We start from the raw sequence: 16,195 nt of genomic DNA, 5'->3' as shown, positions 1-16,195 counted from the left end.
GCCTCGCTGCCCTCACAGCCGCCCGCCGCCGTTGCCAGGCCAGGCGGCGCCCCGTTGCCAAGGCGGCGGCGGGCGGCAATGGCGGCCGCGGCGCGGCGCTGAGGCGGGAAGCCGGGGGGTGGGGGGTGTCCGGCCGCCGCCGCGCTCTGCGGGCCCGCGGTTCCTCAGGTGGGTGCCCTGTGAGGGACGCGCAGGGGCCGGGCGGCGGTGAGGGTGGGCAACCGCAGCGCCTGGTGGTGCGGGGCAGGCCGGGTGAGGCGGGGCGAGAGGGGCTGGGGTAAAGCCAGGTTGTGAAGGTTGAACTCAGCCCCTCGGCAAGGAGCGCAAGTGTGGAGCACTGCAGGTGATACAGGCTCAGGTAAAGGAGGGGGGTACAGCGGGAGCGGCACCACGGAGCTGCTGTGCTTCAGGTTTATAAGGGAAATACTCCACGCTGTGCATCAGGACCCTCCCTTGTGCTTGACGCCTCCCTCAGAGGAGAACAGGCTGGAAGTTACCTCAGTTTGTGTTCCTGCATGGTCAGACAAGCAAGCCCTTACCACGTAAGTCCAGCGCAGGTCAGCGCCAGCTCTGTATTTCAAGCAGTTTCTCTCCCATTAAAGCCAGTCTGCTCTACAGGTCACCCATCCCTCTGAGTTGCAACCCAAGAAAAATCAGCTAACACCAGATCTGTGCCTTACCTGGCTCCAGCGGGGCTCTCAGCACTTGAGGCTCATGGAAGCAGTCGCTCACCCTCTTCCTTGCTCCCAGGCGCAGCAGAACCTTATCACCGGCAGCCCAAGGCCTGATGTGGGGCTCTACTAGCTGAGGAGCAGCCTTCTCTCAGCCCCTGTCCCAGCAGGTGTTGCTCAGATACATGATTGCCAGGTACTGGCTGGCCCTAAGGGCTGCCTGCTGCTGGCCACTGGGGCTCTATTATATTCCAGTTTGGATGAACACCAAAGTGGCAGAAAGAGGGGAGACTTAGATTAGACATTAGGAAGAAATTCATCCCTGTGAGGGTGCTGAGGCGCTGGCACAGGGTGCCCAGAGAAGCTGTGGCTGCCCCATCCCTGGCAGTGTTCAAGGCCAGGTTGGACACAGGGGCTTGGAGCAACCTGCTCTAGTGGAAGGTGTCCCTGCCCATGGCAGGGATTGGAACTGGATGAGCTGTAAGGTCCCTTCCAAACCAAACCATTCTGTGATTCTGTGATTCTATGACTGGAAGTTGCAAGGCAACCTGAAAAGAATGCACATTTTTTGAGTATGCATGCATGTGTCCGTCCATCCATCCATCCATCCATCCGAGTATCCAGCCATAACCTTGGGAATGTCCTTACAGTGCTCAGGACTGGGCCCAGTTTCCCAAAGGGCTGTATCTCCACATCAAAACAGGCTCAGTTCAGACATGAAGAGCCGGGGAAGCGACTGTCACTCAGCATTAAGCTATGGCCTCTGCCCAAGGCAAAGTGTTTCTTGAGAGTTAGCACCAAGAAGTGCTCAAGAGAAAACTCAGCATTATAGGCTATTCATTAAACTGAAATTCAGTTTTAGGAAGATTTTGCTTCATCATTCTTGTTAAACATTAGTCACAGCCAAGAATCCAGTGCAATTATTCATATAAAGCTGTAAATATAGTATGGCACTGTTACCGCATCGGTTTCTTTTATACTGGCACGTAGGGCTCATGCTTATCTCTGTGGCCAGCAGGCACATGGATTAAATTTAGAAAGTGCTAAGCTATTTTCTCTCACTAGAGATAAAACACATGAAAATTTCGTTTACTGGTTTGTGAATAGTGATAATTAAAGGGATGTTTTCAACTTGAAAAGTTTAAACTCAAAAATGTTGAAAACTTTAAAAAAGGAGCCCCAGGTGCTTCCAGCAGCAGCAGTCAGGCACCAGGCTTAGACAGTCACTGGGTGAGAGCACTGGCCACCAGACCTTCCCTCTCCATCAACATACCTTGGTCACAGCTTGGAAAGATTTGTGAGGAAACAAGGATCTGACTGAAATGATTTTCTTAATACTAGGTGTACCAGGAAAAGGATTAATCTGAATTTGAAACGAGTTCATGCTCTCAACCAAAACAATGATACAAGCTGGCAGAATGAAGGTAGCGATTCTGCTGATGTTTGTCAACAGATAAAATTGTTGCTAAGCAGATTCTACAAGCTTGGGATTTATAATTATAGCTTCATGAAGCCCTCCCCAGAGCATGACTGTCTCAAAACCACATTAACAATCCCTCATTTTCCATTAAAACATCTGTTACAGGTTAAGTGATAAAAACTCTATCAAGTACATACAGTTGGTAGTATTTGCTTAATGAAAATTTGCAAGATGCTGCAGTGATATTTTCATTATAGAAGCCTGTTTTACTTGCTTGTAGCTTCACCTGACTGGGTAGAGCTTTCTAATCCCACCTGTTTTATTTGGATGCTGTTACTGTAGAAAATTCTAATAAAACTTGATCCAGTCACTTTCATACTAACTGTCACAGTTAAAATGTTATGGTTGTTTTCATGTAAATTGTTGGTTCTTAATGCTTTGAAGCAAAGACTTTAAACTGGGTAGGATCTCGCTGGTGGCTGAATTGTGATAACAACATACTCCACCACTATAATGAAAATAGTTTTGCTTAAGTTTACGGAAATGATTTTGTTACTGTGTGTGAAGTATTAAAATAATACTACGATAAGCATCTCAAAGTCTCAGGAAAAACTGATCAGGCTGAATTGAGGCTAAAGTTGTAATGGAATGTAATACATTACCCTGTGAGCAAAAAGTAAAGCGTGCAGTAAGTGTAAGGTGTGCTGTCAATCTCGTGTCCTGAATGAGTTGAAGGTTGTGGGGAACAAGTAATGCCTAATCACATACTTATTTCACTTTGGTTTCACACTTCTTTTGCAAGTGTGTCATCTCACCCTCTGGAAGACACAGCACTCTGGGACATCCTTATTCTGGATTGTACTTCAGAGACTGAGTGTCATGTTTGCGCAAGAGGTAGAACTAGCACTGTTCTGAATCTCGAGGATAATCCATGAAATAAATCCAAATCCATATGCATTGAATATTATATCCATTTGTGCCTTCATCGAAGGTTACTGACAGATTTTACCAGCTGCAATGCTGCTTACATTCTGTAGCATTACTATTTCCATGGAGAATGTTACTTCTTTAATGTTTGAGATTTGCGGGCAGGGGAGGGAGAAAAAAGGGAAGAAAAGGCAAGATTTGATCCTAAATGAGTTCTTGAAAAAATATCCAGGTGCAAATAATGAGTAACAGTGGGAAGAGAGGATCCAGCTTTTGAAAGTAAACCCAAGTTCCTTACTGCTGCAGGGTGGTGGGAAATACAACAAGAATATAAGAGGACATTTAAGCTTGTCAGCTTGTCACCTGGGGGAACCTTTTTTCAGGCCAGTGCCCCACTGTCTGCATCTTCTTTTTCTCTACCCTAAGAGTATTTCCTGCAGAGAAAAGCAGTTTACTCTGTTATGTATGTAGCCCAGCAGGAAGTTCATGCCTCAGCTACCGAAAAAGAAGGTGCTCAGATACCAAGGAGGTGATGCTAGTATCAGTTTTATGTTTCAGCAAGTACAGAGAACAGTGTGACTTGTGATTTTTTTCTCTTTGTAGTACTAAAATGACAGATGTTCAGCCTCCCCTTAAGCTTTCAAGTAACTGCAGATTATAACAGTTCCTTGAATGGAAAGCAGTTAACCTTACAGTTTCTTAACTTAATTTTCACCTTCAGTGAGACTTCTTCATAACAGTTTGAAGACTAGAAAGAACAATTTTGCAAAGTGCTATACGTGTTTATATAGTCTCTAACTATGCTGTATATACTAAATGAGAGAAATTCATTCAAAGCTTAGTGCTCTGTTAAGTTAAAGTGGATATTTTCATGCCTTGAATGTGGTTTGATTCCTGTTCTAACTGGCATGTAATTATAATCTCATCTCTGAGTTTACAGTCTTTCTTCTTTCTCCATGTAGAAATCACTTCCTTCAAAGAAGCCATTTTATCTCATTCCAGGATGTTACCAGTAGATATCAGACTTCGAAACTTACAGGTGTACAAACTTCTTCAGTGTGTTCACCAAAAAGACAAGAAGCAAATAGAAAAGCTGGTCCAGAATGGATTCCCAAATCTCATTAATTTCACAGAGCCTATGGAAGGATATAGTGCCCTTCAGTTGGCCTGCATTAAAAATGACTCTGACATGTGCAGCTTCTTGCTGGAGCAGGGAGCTCATCCAGATATCCAGGACAAAATGGGACGTACTGCAGCAATGAAGGCAGCTGAGTTAGGCCATGAGTTCATTTTGGGTATATTAGTAAAAGCCAAAGCAGACATGACTGTTGTGGATAATGAAGGGAAAGGTAAGTAAAAGGGAACCTTATCAGACCAGAAATACCATAAAATGACCCCATGCTGTGTTACTCACTTGCTACGTATGTTGTGTGCCATCCATAGAGAATATGATTGAGGGTAGTCCTTACAGCTCAGCAGAAGCTATTTGCCATAAGAGCTTCAGTGGAAATAATTCTCCCTGAGCAGTCTATGCCTCTAAGTCTATGCTTTTAGGTCTCTCTAGTACCTAGCTGAAAGATGACTTGTAATGGAGGATCGTGTTCCTCCCATGACCTGTCACACTAAATCCTGATTTACTCCCAGAAGTTCGAAGGCCCTACCTAAAGCAGAAGTCTTTTTTGCATGTATGTACCCTCAGAGAAGTGAACAGGTCTCTACTGAAGGATTTTGTCTGTTCAGCTGTGAAGTTCACAGCCTAAGTAACCTTTCTACTAATTTAGTATCGCACCATAATCCCTGCTGGTTTTCTTTGCAGGTGTTTTGTTTTACTGCCTTCTACCTACAACACGGCACTACCACTGCACGCAAATTGCCTTGGATTCTGGTGCAGATGTTAACAACTGTACCACTGATGGGAAGCCTGTATTTCTACAAGCCTGTGAGCAAGCTCATGATATTAAAGAAATATGTCTGAATTTCATGGAAAGAGGAGCAAATGCCAGTGCAGGAAACCCAGTATGAATATTTCTGTAACTAAGAACATATATAGAAAAGTGTAGAATAGTTACCAGATAACTATAGAACCTTAAATCCTCACATTAAAATAATGAAGCAGTGACAAGTGCTTAACTCTGTGGCCATGCCTGTTTCCTTCTTCTGCACCACCCTTTTTGCAGGAGCAGGGATTTAGGTCGTCTGCTTGAACCACATATCCTGAGTTAGATCTTTGTTGATTAGAGTGCAGTTATTTTACAAACACAAAGCGTAACTGGGCCAGCTCTTAGGAGCTGCAGTTTGCTGTACTTCAGTGATGCAGGGCTGATTTGTACTTTGCCTCCATGTACTCTAAGGTTTTCAGAGTTGAAATAATTCACTGTTCACTAAAAGGTGAATCCAGCATGAAAAACCTGATGGGGGGGATCAAGGCAGGAACGAGGCATAAGAAACTATTTTCATTCTTTTGTATGTCATAGTCATTTATTTATTTCCTTAATTTAACAAAGACCTGAAAGACTGCAGGCTTGTGCTGTTGATCAAGTCAAGGAGCTCAAGCTTTCCCTTAGAGCCACCCGTGGCTTTTGCTTTGGTCCTAGTTTTGCAGTTATCCTTCCTAGCTTGTAGCTATAGCAAACTCAGTGTTTGGACATGCTTATCCCATCCTCTCACACATCTCTGGGCACTCAGTGTACCTACAATATGAGAAACCTGCTTTTATTTTTGTAATACAATGGGCATAAATCTGGTCACATAGTAGGAATGGTTTGCTAGAAAAACAGGTAACAAGGAAGAACGTATGGTTCAGTGGGACAATATCCATGGTTCACTGCTCTCTTTGCCCTTCTGTAGAGTGGCAAGTCAGATATTCTAAGTGTTGCTGTGGGCCAATATGGTAATAGCAGGCAATCCCTGACCCAAGATGTGCTCTGTTCTTGGGATGGTCACCAGGTCTACCCAAGTTCAGCCATTACAAACAGGTACTGCTGATCACAAACATACACTGTTATCTAGAAATATATATATATAAAAATATATTAGAATGTGAACTTTTCCTCACAGAACAGCAGTGAAATTCCCCCGTTGCTCCGCCTTCCTTGTAGCACTTCAGCCATAGCTCCTTATGCTTTTTTAATGATAGAGGTGGGATTTTGTGTTAAGTTTTGTAAAACGCATGAAAGCATGTTTACACATACATACAGAATAAAGGATTCCTTAACTAAGGAATTGATTTTCATGAGGACTATTCAAGGGACTCAAGCTACTAATGTATCTAAGTCACTGGGATTTGCCTGCTCATGCTTTAGCAGCATTATGGTTTGATTCTTAAAGTTTACCTACAAGCATCTTGGAAACTATTAGACTGGTCTCCTTTTTGTGGTAATACCTAGAAGGAAACCTTTGGTTTGATGCCACCTTGCAACAAGCAGATCATATTGTTCCAACCTGAATTAGCATAGGAAACAAACTGAATTGCTTTCTCACTACCTTGCAGGCTACGGGTCGCACAGCCTTAATGGAAGCCGCAAGAGAAGGTGTTCTCGAGCTGGTGCGTGGTCTGCTTGAGAGAGGAGCTGATGTTAACCTGTTTGACTTTGAAAGACAAAATGCTGCACATTTCGCAGCCAAAGGAGGCTTTTTTGAGGTATCACTATTTGTAGTGTTAAAGCCAAACGAGGAATGGGTTTTTTTTTTGTTTGGTTGTTTTTTTTGGGTTGGGTGGGATTAGGTTTTTTTGAGTCCAGTATCTGAGCTGATCAAAGCCTAAGAACCAGCCATCAAAAGCAACTTCTTTTTAAGTATGAAAGGGGATCCAGCAGTGATAGAATCTCTCTCATAATTGCAGAGCCTTTTTTGCCAAGGTATCTCTGAGCATGCCAGTGTGGCTGGCTGGTGTGAACAGCTCTGTTGAAGCTCAACATGCATGCTCAAGATGCAGCATGTCACAGCTGTGTAACTTAGATGAAACATTACCATTACAAGAGGGGCAGATGCAAACAGCTGCAATTAGGCAGTTTCTTCCTTATTGCCCAAATAGCCTTCAACGTACATAAAATTACACAGTTTTGATTGTGCATGCATTGTCAGAGTTACTGTAAGACAGTGGCATGCAGGGAGGTGGCAGGAATGAAGATTGTCCGTAGTGTTTACAACAGAACAAGGTTTCTATTTCCTCCGTGAAATAAGCAGAGTGCTACAGAAAACACGAAATGTGACATGTGCATTGATTAGCTGGGCACAGGAGAGAACTTCACTAAATAAACTGGGAATCTATGATATTGCAATTGTTTGGAAATCATTCTCACACTTCCCCATCTTAAGGAACAGACCAAATTTTGGTGGTATTGTCTTTGTTTTTCTAGATTCTGAGGATTATTTCAGCTTATAATGGAGATGTGGGCCTGATCGCTATGAATGGTAACACACCGCTTCATTACGCTGCGGAGGGAGGATTTGCAAATTGCTGCAAGTTTATAGGACAAAGAGGTACGTTAAAAATAAGTTACTTTGCAACTATCATGTACATTCAATTTCTTTGCTAAAGGGAAGATTTTATTTGGGCATCTATGAAGGATTTGACTCTTGGGTATCATGTGGCAAATGTAATTCTCATTAAGAAGTGCCTAACATAGGCTATTGTGATTTATTTATGCACACGTGGCCGAGATAAAACATTTCTCAAAGAAAGCAGCAGAAACATCATGGGTTTGTGTAACTCAGAACTGGACTGTCTTAAGTGGTTCTGGTTTTAGTTGGGTTTAGATGTATCGCATTGAAACTTCCAACAGACATGTAATTTTTGGTTTGCTGATCATTTAAAAAAATAAATCTCTGTAGTCGTGGGGAAAACTTCATGCCCATGGGTATTGAAACAGACTACAAAGCAGCTGTGATCATGTTCTAACTTAATCAGATGATCATAGCACTTCAAAAGGACCATGCAAAATCCTGCGTTCTGTTCTTGTGAGTCAAACATTTAGCTAGTGATCCAATGCCAGATTGCAAGGTTGGGATATAGAACACTAAGTGATACTTTAATCTTAGTTTGTTTCTTCTTAACCTTTCTCATCACTTAAAAAATATAGTTTCCACTGGATTTCTGCCTGTCTATACATATTCATGAATGGATGGATAGGTAAAGCATGCGTTGCCCCATGAACCTCCCTTTGGAAAACAAGTACGGGCACGTGGCTAACTTTCATGTCTGGGATCAATGACGTGGTTCCATCTTCTATCGCCATTTATAGTTAAGACAGTATAAAACTGTAGACCTGTGGCAATTAGTTGCATGTACAGTACAAGTCTCATATAAATAATTACATAATTAGGAATTTCACTGCATTACCAGCAAAATTGTGTCCATATTTTTAGGCTGTGATCCTACATGGATAAACTTGGCAAAAAAGACACCAAGAGCCATCGCCAAGGATGGTGGTTTTAAAGCAGCCGTATCAGAATTGCGTAAAATTGAGAAAACCTTTGCAAAACAGTCCAAGACTGATGATAAGGAGGAAAACCCCCAGTGGGCCGTGAGGCTGTACGACTGGTCCTTAGAGCACCAGGCTGCCCTCCGCAAGGCATTCAAGGCTGTCGACCAAGGAGACGGGAAGGTGACTAAAGACAGTTTTATATCGGTTATTCGGCAGCACTGTGCATTTGTGGACACTGAACAACTAGAAACTATTGCTAAAATGCACGAAGGACGTCAGGCTGATGGAATTGGCATTGAAGACTTTTTAAAAGGCTCTAAATACGTGCCAAAAAACTACCTTATAACATCCTATGGACCCAAAGGGAAGAAGGGGAAGAAAGGAAAGAAACGAAGAGGCAAAAAAGGCGTTGCTGTCCCCGTGCCGATTTGTGTTATGCCGAAGAGCGCATGTCCCCTTAGAGAAGATGGTTTCCCTGTGTACATGGTTGAGGCTATCCAAAACCTTGCTGACATTTCCCATTTTAACCGAGAGCACCCATCTGCCCATCCCGTGCATGATGACCGTGCCTGGTATATAGATGAGCCAAGGAAAACGTACATGAACATTAACTACCTTGTCAGAGAAGCAGACTTTCCGTCTCTGCAGAAAGCATTTGAGGAGGGTGTGCACGTAGACATAAAAGATCAATATTACAAAACGCCTTTGATGGTTGCATGTGCAAGTGGGAACATAGTTGTTGTGCAGTATCTTCTGGAAAAGGGGTAAGATCATTTCAGAGGGGTTTTTTTAAGTTGCTATTTTGGAGAGGCTTTCGAAAGCATGAATTTCCAGCAAACATTTGGATGCAACAGACCATGGTTTGGTTTTTATTTGTATAATATTTAATATTAAAGTTAGTTCAATAAGATCCTGAGTTACAGAGAGTTAGTTTATTATAGTTTATTATTTTTCACATTAGTAACAAGGAAATAGAAACACCCAAAAGGTAAGTTCCCCAGGTCTGAAGGTTTTGGGTGCCTGGGCTGTTAGCATTTTGATCAGAGGCAGAGTGCTTGTCAGAACTGCGGTCCCTAATAGTGCATCCTCAAAACTGAACTCTCAAAATCAGGTGAATGATTTTGGGGAAATCTAGTACAAGTGACTTGCCTGAAATGAGCAAGGCAATCCTGGATAAAGATGTAAGAGTTAGCAAATTAATCTAGCAGATTAATCTGTGCTGCTTTTGTCAAGCCTCACAAGACAGCACTGGAGTCACATCTCATCATGTTTAACAGCCCTAGAAATGTAATAATATTTAAAAATAGTATCAATTTTGAGGTTTTTAAATTGACAGAAGTCAATTTGGTTTGTTTCTGATAGAATGAAGTTAGTGAAAAGGATTCAGGGGCAGAGTATTGGTACAGGCATTGAGGATGGGTTGGGAGAGAAAGTGGAGTAACTGCATATTTTAGTGAGAAATACAAAGGCAATGAACGCTGCATACAAATAAACTGTAAGGGCTAAGCAACTGAAACATAACAAAGGTAAAACTGGTAGGATGGGGGAATTACTGGGATAAGATCTCACCAAAGGCAGAATACTGAAAAATGTTAAAAATGAGTAAAGAAAAACAGATGAATCTGTTTTTTTGATCTAGAGTTAAATATTAACCATCTGACCTGAAGAGCAAAGAGCTCTCCCTGGAAGCAACTCCTTCATAATTTTCTTCCTTCTCACTCCTTCCATGTCTTTTGGGAAGACATCAGCTCTTTGTCCCTAGAGCCAGTGGGACAGCAACCCTAACTCAGTTCAGGACCTCTAGGCTGTCTTTAACTACAAGGCACAAGTAATTCACTCTGCTTGAGTACTGGGGAATCCCCTCAGGAGGCTTTGATCCCTTCTGAACCCACATATGGCACACACAGATTGCAGATCTGGGCACGGTCATGGACTATGCTCTCTTCAGACATGTGGGGGAACCATATTTCTTCATTTTTTAACACCTTTAAGGGGCTCTTGTGGCTGTGGCTCCTCAAGCCTTGCTTTTGCATGACCCCAAAAGCTTCCACGGCAGCCAGTCGCTAAAGGGCTGGTAACACTTTTCCCCTCAGCTTCATCCAAAGGCAGCAGACTGCTAATATCTCCTTCAAACTAGCCCTTGCACCCTCCGGAACAAGCCAGTTTTAGCCTGGGAGCAGAAACAGTGGCTGAAGAAGTTTTAAATGCTCAAATTTTGAGAGACTTTCTCTAACTCACTTGTAAATTGGCAATTTTTCCACCTGCTCTTGGCCCAGAATTATTCTTTTTTGAATTCCTTAATCTGCTTTTTGCCATTATCTGTGAAGCTGGAGCACAAACACAAGCAGCATTTTACAGGACTATGGTGTCTTACATGACAAGCAATATATTGGAGTGTGTATTGGATACTGAAATGGCTTCAGAGGAGCAGTAGCAATATGAAAACACTTACAGACATTGAATATACCATTGCAGGGGGCAGTTAACATTGCTTGTGTTGGCATTCCTGTATCTAGTAGGTAGCTTCATCTGCCCCAACTTCTCTTATTCCTTTGTAGGGCTGATGTAAATGCAACAGATAATTTCATGTGGACTCCTCTCCACCATGCTTGCTATAATGGACACCTTGATATTGCCAAACTGATAGTGAAGGCTGGAGCAGCAGTGGATGCACCTGCAATAGGCAATGCAACCCCACTAATGAGAGCCATTGAGATCTCCAGATTAGATATTGTCTATTTTTTACTTGAAGAGGGTGCTGACATCCAAGCTACAAACAGCAATGGTAAATATCAACATCCCCCAAAAAGGCCTGTTTCCTTACATGTATCCATGTTTTATTAAAAAAACCCAAGCAAAACGTAAGTTCTTGGAACACTGAGAAGTGTTCTGGGTTTATGATCACTGTCAGGACCAGGAGGAAGGTAAGAGGTGCAATTAGTTTTCTACAGTGTGGAATCACTATTGTAAGTAGTCAGCTTTCCTGAGTTTTATGCATCTAGAAAATAAAGTAACATGATTAATTACATGATTAAGAAGTCTGTTGCCCCTCACAAGAGATATACAGTTGTAAGTGGCTTTAATGAAAAAAATCTATCTACTTTTTAATATTATTTGATGGAAAATTAGATTTTAGTTGTGGCCAGTGTATACTCTGCCACCCATTTAAATCATTTATTTTTATGCACAGGCAGCACAGGTTAAACAAATTTCTTGCTGCTTAGCATGGAAATATTACTCCCTGAGAAAAAATACTCAACAGAAAACCAAATCAAATTGATACTGAAGTGTTGCCTCCTCACAGCAGATCCCTCATGCAGTATTATTTCCTCTCTTTTTGGAGTAAGTTAAACAGCATTTGTCACATTTTAAGCTCTTGCTCTAACAGAGGAAGCAACATTACTACATAATGAGATTTTCCTTGCCAAAATGCCCAGTAGGTGAAACCCTGCTTGTAGAAGCTATGTGTATTCCCTATTTCTGTGTAGTTCTAATTCACACAGCAGTTTAGGCTCACAACTACTTTACAGCCACAGGGTCTCACCTTATAAGATCCAGAAGAGTTTGTCCTCTATTAAGCCCTGAAGGTGTTCAGCCCCATTTAAACCATGGGGCTTTCCCCTGACTCCTTGCCAGCCACAGAGCAAGTACTGGAAGAGGTAGATACCTACAATAACTTGGTCTACATTCCTAACCTTTTACTGTGCTAGCCATCTCCTGGTGGTAAATGCTCTCAGAGGTCAAAATCACAACCTGCAGGACCAATATTTTAAGCTGCAAATGTCAGGACATTAAGAGCAAAGCTACTGCTCCAAGAATTCCTGCAATACTTGCTTTCAAGCTTCATTTCTGCAAGGTCTTATTTCTGGCAAACCGTGCTGATGAGTGCCAGCCCTCACACGATGTCAGGCACGCTGCTGGCACACTGAGTGGTTAATAAAATAGAGGCCTAATTAAATTCAGTTGACTGTGGTGTCATTATCCAGTTGCAAGAACAAGTGCCAAGGTTATGCAGGTATTTATTTTTTTTTAAATACAGGAAAGAATCCTCTTGATATTGCTAAAGTATTTGCAGATTCTAGAATAATTGATCTGCTCCAAAATAAACTGGACAATTTGCCAGAAGTACCAGAAAAGCAAGAAAAATCTGTGAAGCCAAAGCCATCTTCTACACCAATGCCTGCAGAGGAACAAGCTGTGAGAAGAGAGGTATGAAAGATGGTAACAAAGGACTGATTTGCTAATAGTTAGTAGAATGCTTCTTCCTTTCATTTATTTGCCATCCATGTCTCTCTAAAGCTATAAATCAGGCAGTTTTGTTAAAGTATTTTCAGAAGCCAGTACTCGTTCTTGCCAGTACTAGTACTTGTTCATTGGTTGACATTTTGACATGTTAATTATATGAACTTCATGTCTTCCCCACTTAAGAATTGTGTCCTGTATCACTGATGGGACACAAAAATATTTCCGCTTTTCCCCCTCCTCCTGAAGTTTATAATCATCCAGCTCTGTTGTAAAAACCAAACCACCTGTAAGCATAATTTCTTCAAGGGAGCACCTGTTTCTTCAGAGGTAAGACCAAGGCCCTTCAAATTAGTAGAAAGGTCTTTTTATTCTGCTAATGGAACTCATCGAGGCAATATCAGATCATTGACTTCTCATTTCCCATCTTGTCTCTTAACCTTCCTCTTCTACTGTTGACACAAGTCCTGTTTCTCAAATCCCACGCTGAGTTTGGCTGTTGTGCTACTGAATGCTTTTCCAGCATTCCCAGGAGTCTCGAGTACCTTACCATTGCCCTAGTTCAAGCTGATACCAGCCTCTGTGACCACATCCTGGTTCTCTTATGGTGGAGGAGATCTTCTTGATTTACCAGTGGTACTTGTTAGTCAGACCCAGGATGCCATTTAGGGAGAAAATGCAATTGTATCTACATTGCTGGAAGTGTCCTTCAGCAGTCCTGCCCTGGATGGTATAGTAAATATTTCCCAGTAGCCAAACGTTGGTTTCCCCCTTTTGAAGGTATTTTGAATGTTAGGGGTAGTGTAGGACTTTGTTAGGCAGGAAGAGGAGAATTGTAGGTGCTAATTTAGTCATGACCTGGCACAGGAAGGGATCACCAGTGGTGCAAGGTGGTTGTCTCAAGTCTTGAAGAGCAGTTAATGTTTTAGTGTCCAAGAAGGAGAGTCATCCTCTTTGAGTCACTGACTCAAAGAAACCTTTTAAAAGGCTTCCCCTCACAATTTTTGGTTATAAAATAAATAGCAGCTTTAAGAAAAACAGATTCTGAACAGATTAAGAAAAATACACCCATGGTAAATAGAAAACAGAAGTATCCGAAAATGTAGGATGTGTGCCATGCTTCTGGACATGATGTACAACTGGTAACTTCTCTTTCAGTCTTCACAGATATCACTGGCAGATGAAGAAACATCCATTCTTGAAAAGGCAACACAATCCCTTAACGACAGTGTTGTTTATCTGAACTCTTTGATAGCCAGTGGTGCTACCAAGAAAGAGGACATCACATTCAAACCCAGAAAAGTACGTACAGTAGCAAAACATGAGCGTGGTTTCGCATTAATGTAAAGGTAGACCTTGCTGTAGATCAAAACAAAGAATAATATGATGCAACAACTTCACAATTCAACTAGCTTGTAGATGATGTGACACAGGCTAGAAAGATAGCCATAGAATAACAGGAAACTAAAGAGTCCATGTATATGTGTATTTTATATATATACACATATATATATAAAAAACAAATTATCCTGGAAAGCAAGCCCTTATCAGGTTTTAATATAGGATTAAATTGGACCCACAATAAAACTACAAATGCCACTATGTTCATTGTATGGATTTTTACATTCCTGCACTTAAAGGATACGAGTCCTTGTGCATGGGACCAGCAGCATCTTCTAACTTGCCTTCTCAATTAGTTATCCCATGATTGCTTAAGTAACATTTACTGATCTAAATGGATCACAGTAGACTAAATATATACTTCCTTGAGTTAGAGTACTGGAAATACAATTTTTATATTAGGGACTTGTTAATACTCATTCAAGAATAACCAAGAAACAGAGAAAGATGACCACAGAGAAGTAATTTTTTTTTTGCCTTTGCTTAAACAGGAAAACACCACCATTGCTGACTGAGCAGTTTTGCTTAGAGGTTGTTTACCATTTCCCTAAGCCTGATTTGTGCCAGTTTCTGCAATGGTCTCAGGGGAATAAGGCTACATCATCAGTGACTCTATGGCTAATGACTGTTTTCCACTCTGAGGATCTTGGGCCCGAGTCATTCGAAACAATTCAGTCATTCTAAATAATTAGCTTTGCATCTTCTTTCCTACATTATCCCTCATCTGAGCCTATGGCATGTCAGAGATTGGCAGCAACAAGAGAATATTCTGCTTATACATACACAAATTGTGGTATCTTCCGCCAGGAGGCCACAGCAGTTTTCTTCTATGTCTCAAGATGGAAAGGAGTGCTAGAACACAGCTCTGTTTGGCTCACAGTATCACCTTAATACTTCACTTGCAGTCCAAAATAACTGCAAGTATCTTTATTTTGTAGATTTGGGTCCCTGAAGCCGCAACAGAGGAGCTAGTAAGGAAGCAAGAATGGCTCCGTGAACGCTCTGCTTTTGATGGCTTGTCAGAAAGCTCTGTAACCCCCTTTGATAGGAAATTTGTGGAATAAGCACACCAGCTGGAAGAAGCTACTTCAGCATATATTTTGAGGGGATAAAGATCTAAAAGGCTACTCCTCTGCAAGGAAGGAATCATGCGGTGCTCAGTAAATGCATCTTAGTTATGATTAAAAAAAAGTTGTAGCAAGTTTTTCCTCTGTAGATTATGTTGCTTACATGTAATCTTTTGTTAAGGGCTTAGTCTGGAAAAAAGTTTATCCTCATGTGATTCTAAGCCTTGGAGCTGGCTCAGCAGATTTCATGGAATGGCTGTTGTTAGGACACACTCATGTCCTTTATCTTTTTATCCTTTTAGAGGTATGGCTTTAGGAGGCTATTTTTCACCCACCATAGAACTTCTTCCTGGAAGAGACATTACTCTTTCTACTAAAAAGGTATTAAATACAAAGATATGAAGATAGCATTCAGTAGTTATTTAAGGCAACAATGTTCTTGGTTGTCTTCAAAGGCAACAAAGTACACAATTTACAACTAGGACCACTATGGCCTAGTGTACTGCTTTCATATTCTCCCATGTACTCGCAAGAGTGCACAAACCTTTCTCCTTACCCACTGAAGATGTATTTCCCAACAGCAGCTCCACAAAGCTTTTATCCAGACCTTTAGATCTTTTTGGCAAACTTGAAAAACACGCAGAGATTTTGTGAATGGATGTGGAGAGGGACTCTTCCTCAGGGACTGTAGTGATAGGACAAAGGGTGATGAGTTTAAACTGAAACAGGGGAAGTTCAGGTTAGATATAAGGAAGAAGTTCTTTACTGTGAGGGTGGTGAGGCGCTGGAACAGGCTGCCCAGAGAAGTGGTGAATGCTCCACCCCTGGCAGTGTTCAACACCAGGCTGGACAGAGCCTTGGGCAACATGGTCTAGCGTGAGGTGTCCCTGCCCATGGCAGGGGGTTGGAACTAGATGATCTTAAGGTCCTTTCCAACCCAAACCACTCTATGAATGCAGGTTCTTACATTAACAGCTACATCCACAGCAAGTCCAAATCAGCGCTTACCTCCACAACAGCGAGGTCAGCAGACATCGTCCC

The 16,195-nt window shown here is 41.9% G+C and overlaps 1 protein-coding gene across 2 annotated transcripts; it reads left to right on the top strand.

Annotated features, from left to right (window-relative positions):
- The first annotated feature begins 3,945 nt into the window (after window positions 1-3,945).
- Window positions 3,946-15,541, top strand: ANKEF1 (ankyrin repeat and EF-hand domain containing 1). 2 transcript variants are annotated; one of them, XM_030490251.1, is made up of 9 exons: window positions 3,946-4,367; window positions 4,835-5,034; window positions 6,509-6,658; window positions 7,377-7,500; window positions 8,386-9,208; window positions 11,003-11,229; window positions 12,484-12,653; window positions 13,845-13,988; window positions 15,026-15,541. In XM_030490251.1, exons 1-9 carry the CDS (start codon window positions 4,022-4,024, stop codon window positions 15,149-15,151), a joined length of 2,310 nt encoding a protein of 769 aa, XP_030346111.1. In that variant the 5' UTR covers window positions 3,946-4,021; the 3' UTR covers window positions 15,152-15,541. The 2 variants fall into 2 exon arrangements, with proteins under 2 accessions (XP_030346111.1, XP_030346112.1); XM_030490252.1 differs by having other exon boundaries at window positions 4,282-4,367; window positions 4,835-4,957.
- The last annotated feature ends 654 nt before the right edge of the window (window positions 15,542-16,195 follow it).

The sequence above is a fragment of the Strigops habroptila genome, chromosome 6 (assembly GCF_004027225.2).
Source record: "Strigops habroptila isolate Jane chromosome 6, bStrHab1.2.pri, whole genome shotgun sequence".
In the NCBI taxonomy this organism is placed as follows: domain Eukaryota; kingdom Metazoa; phylum Chordata; class Aves; order Psittaciformes; family Psittacidae; genus Strigops; species Strigops habroptila.
Note: the sequence above shows the minus strand (reverse complement) of the source record. Positions and strands in the feature narration are given on the sequence as shown.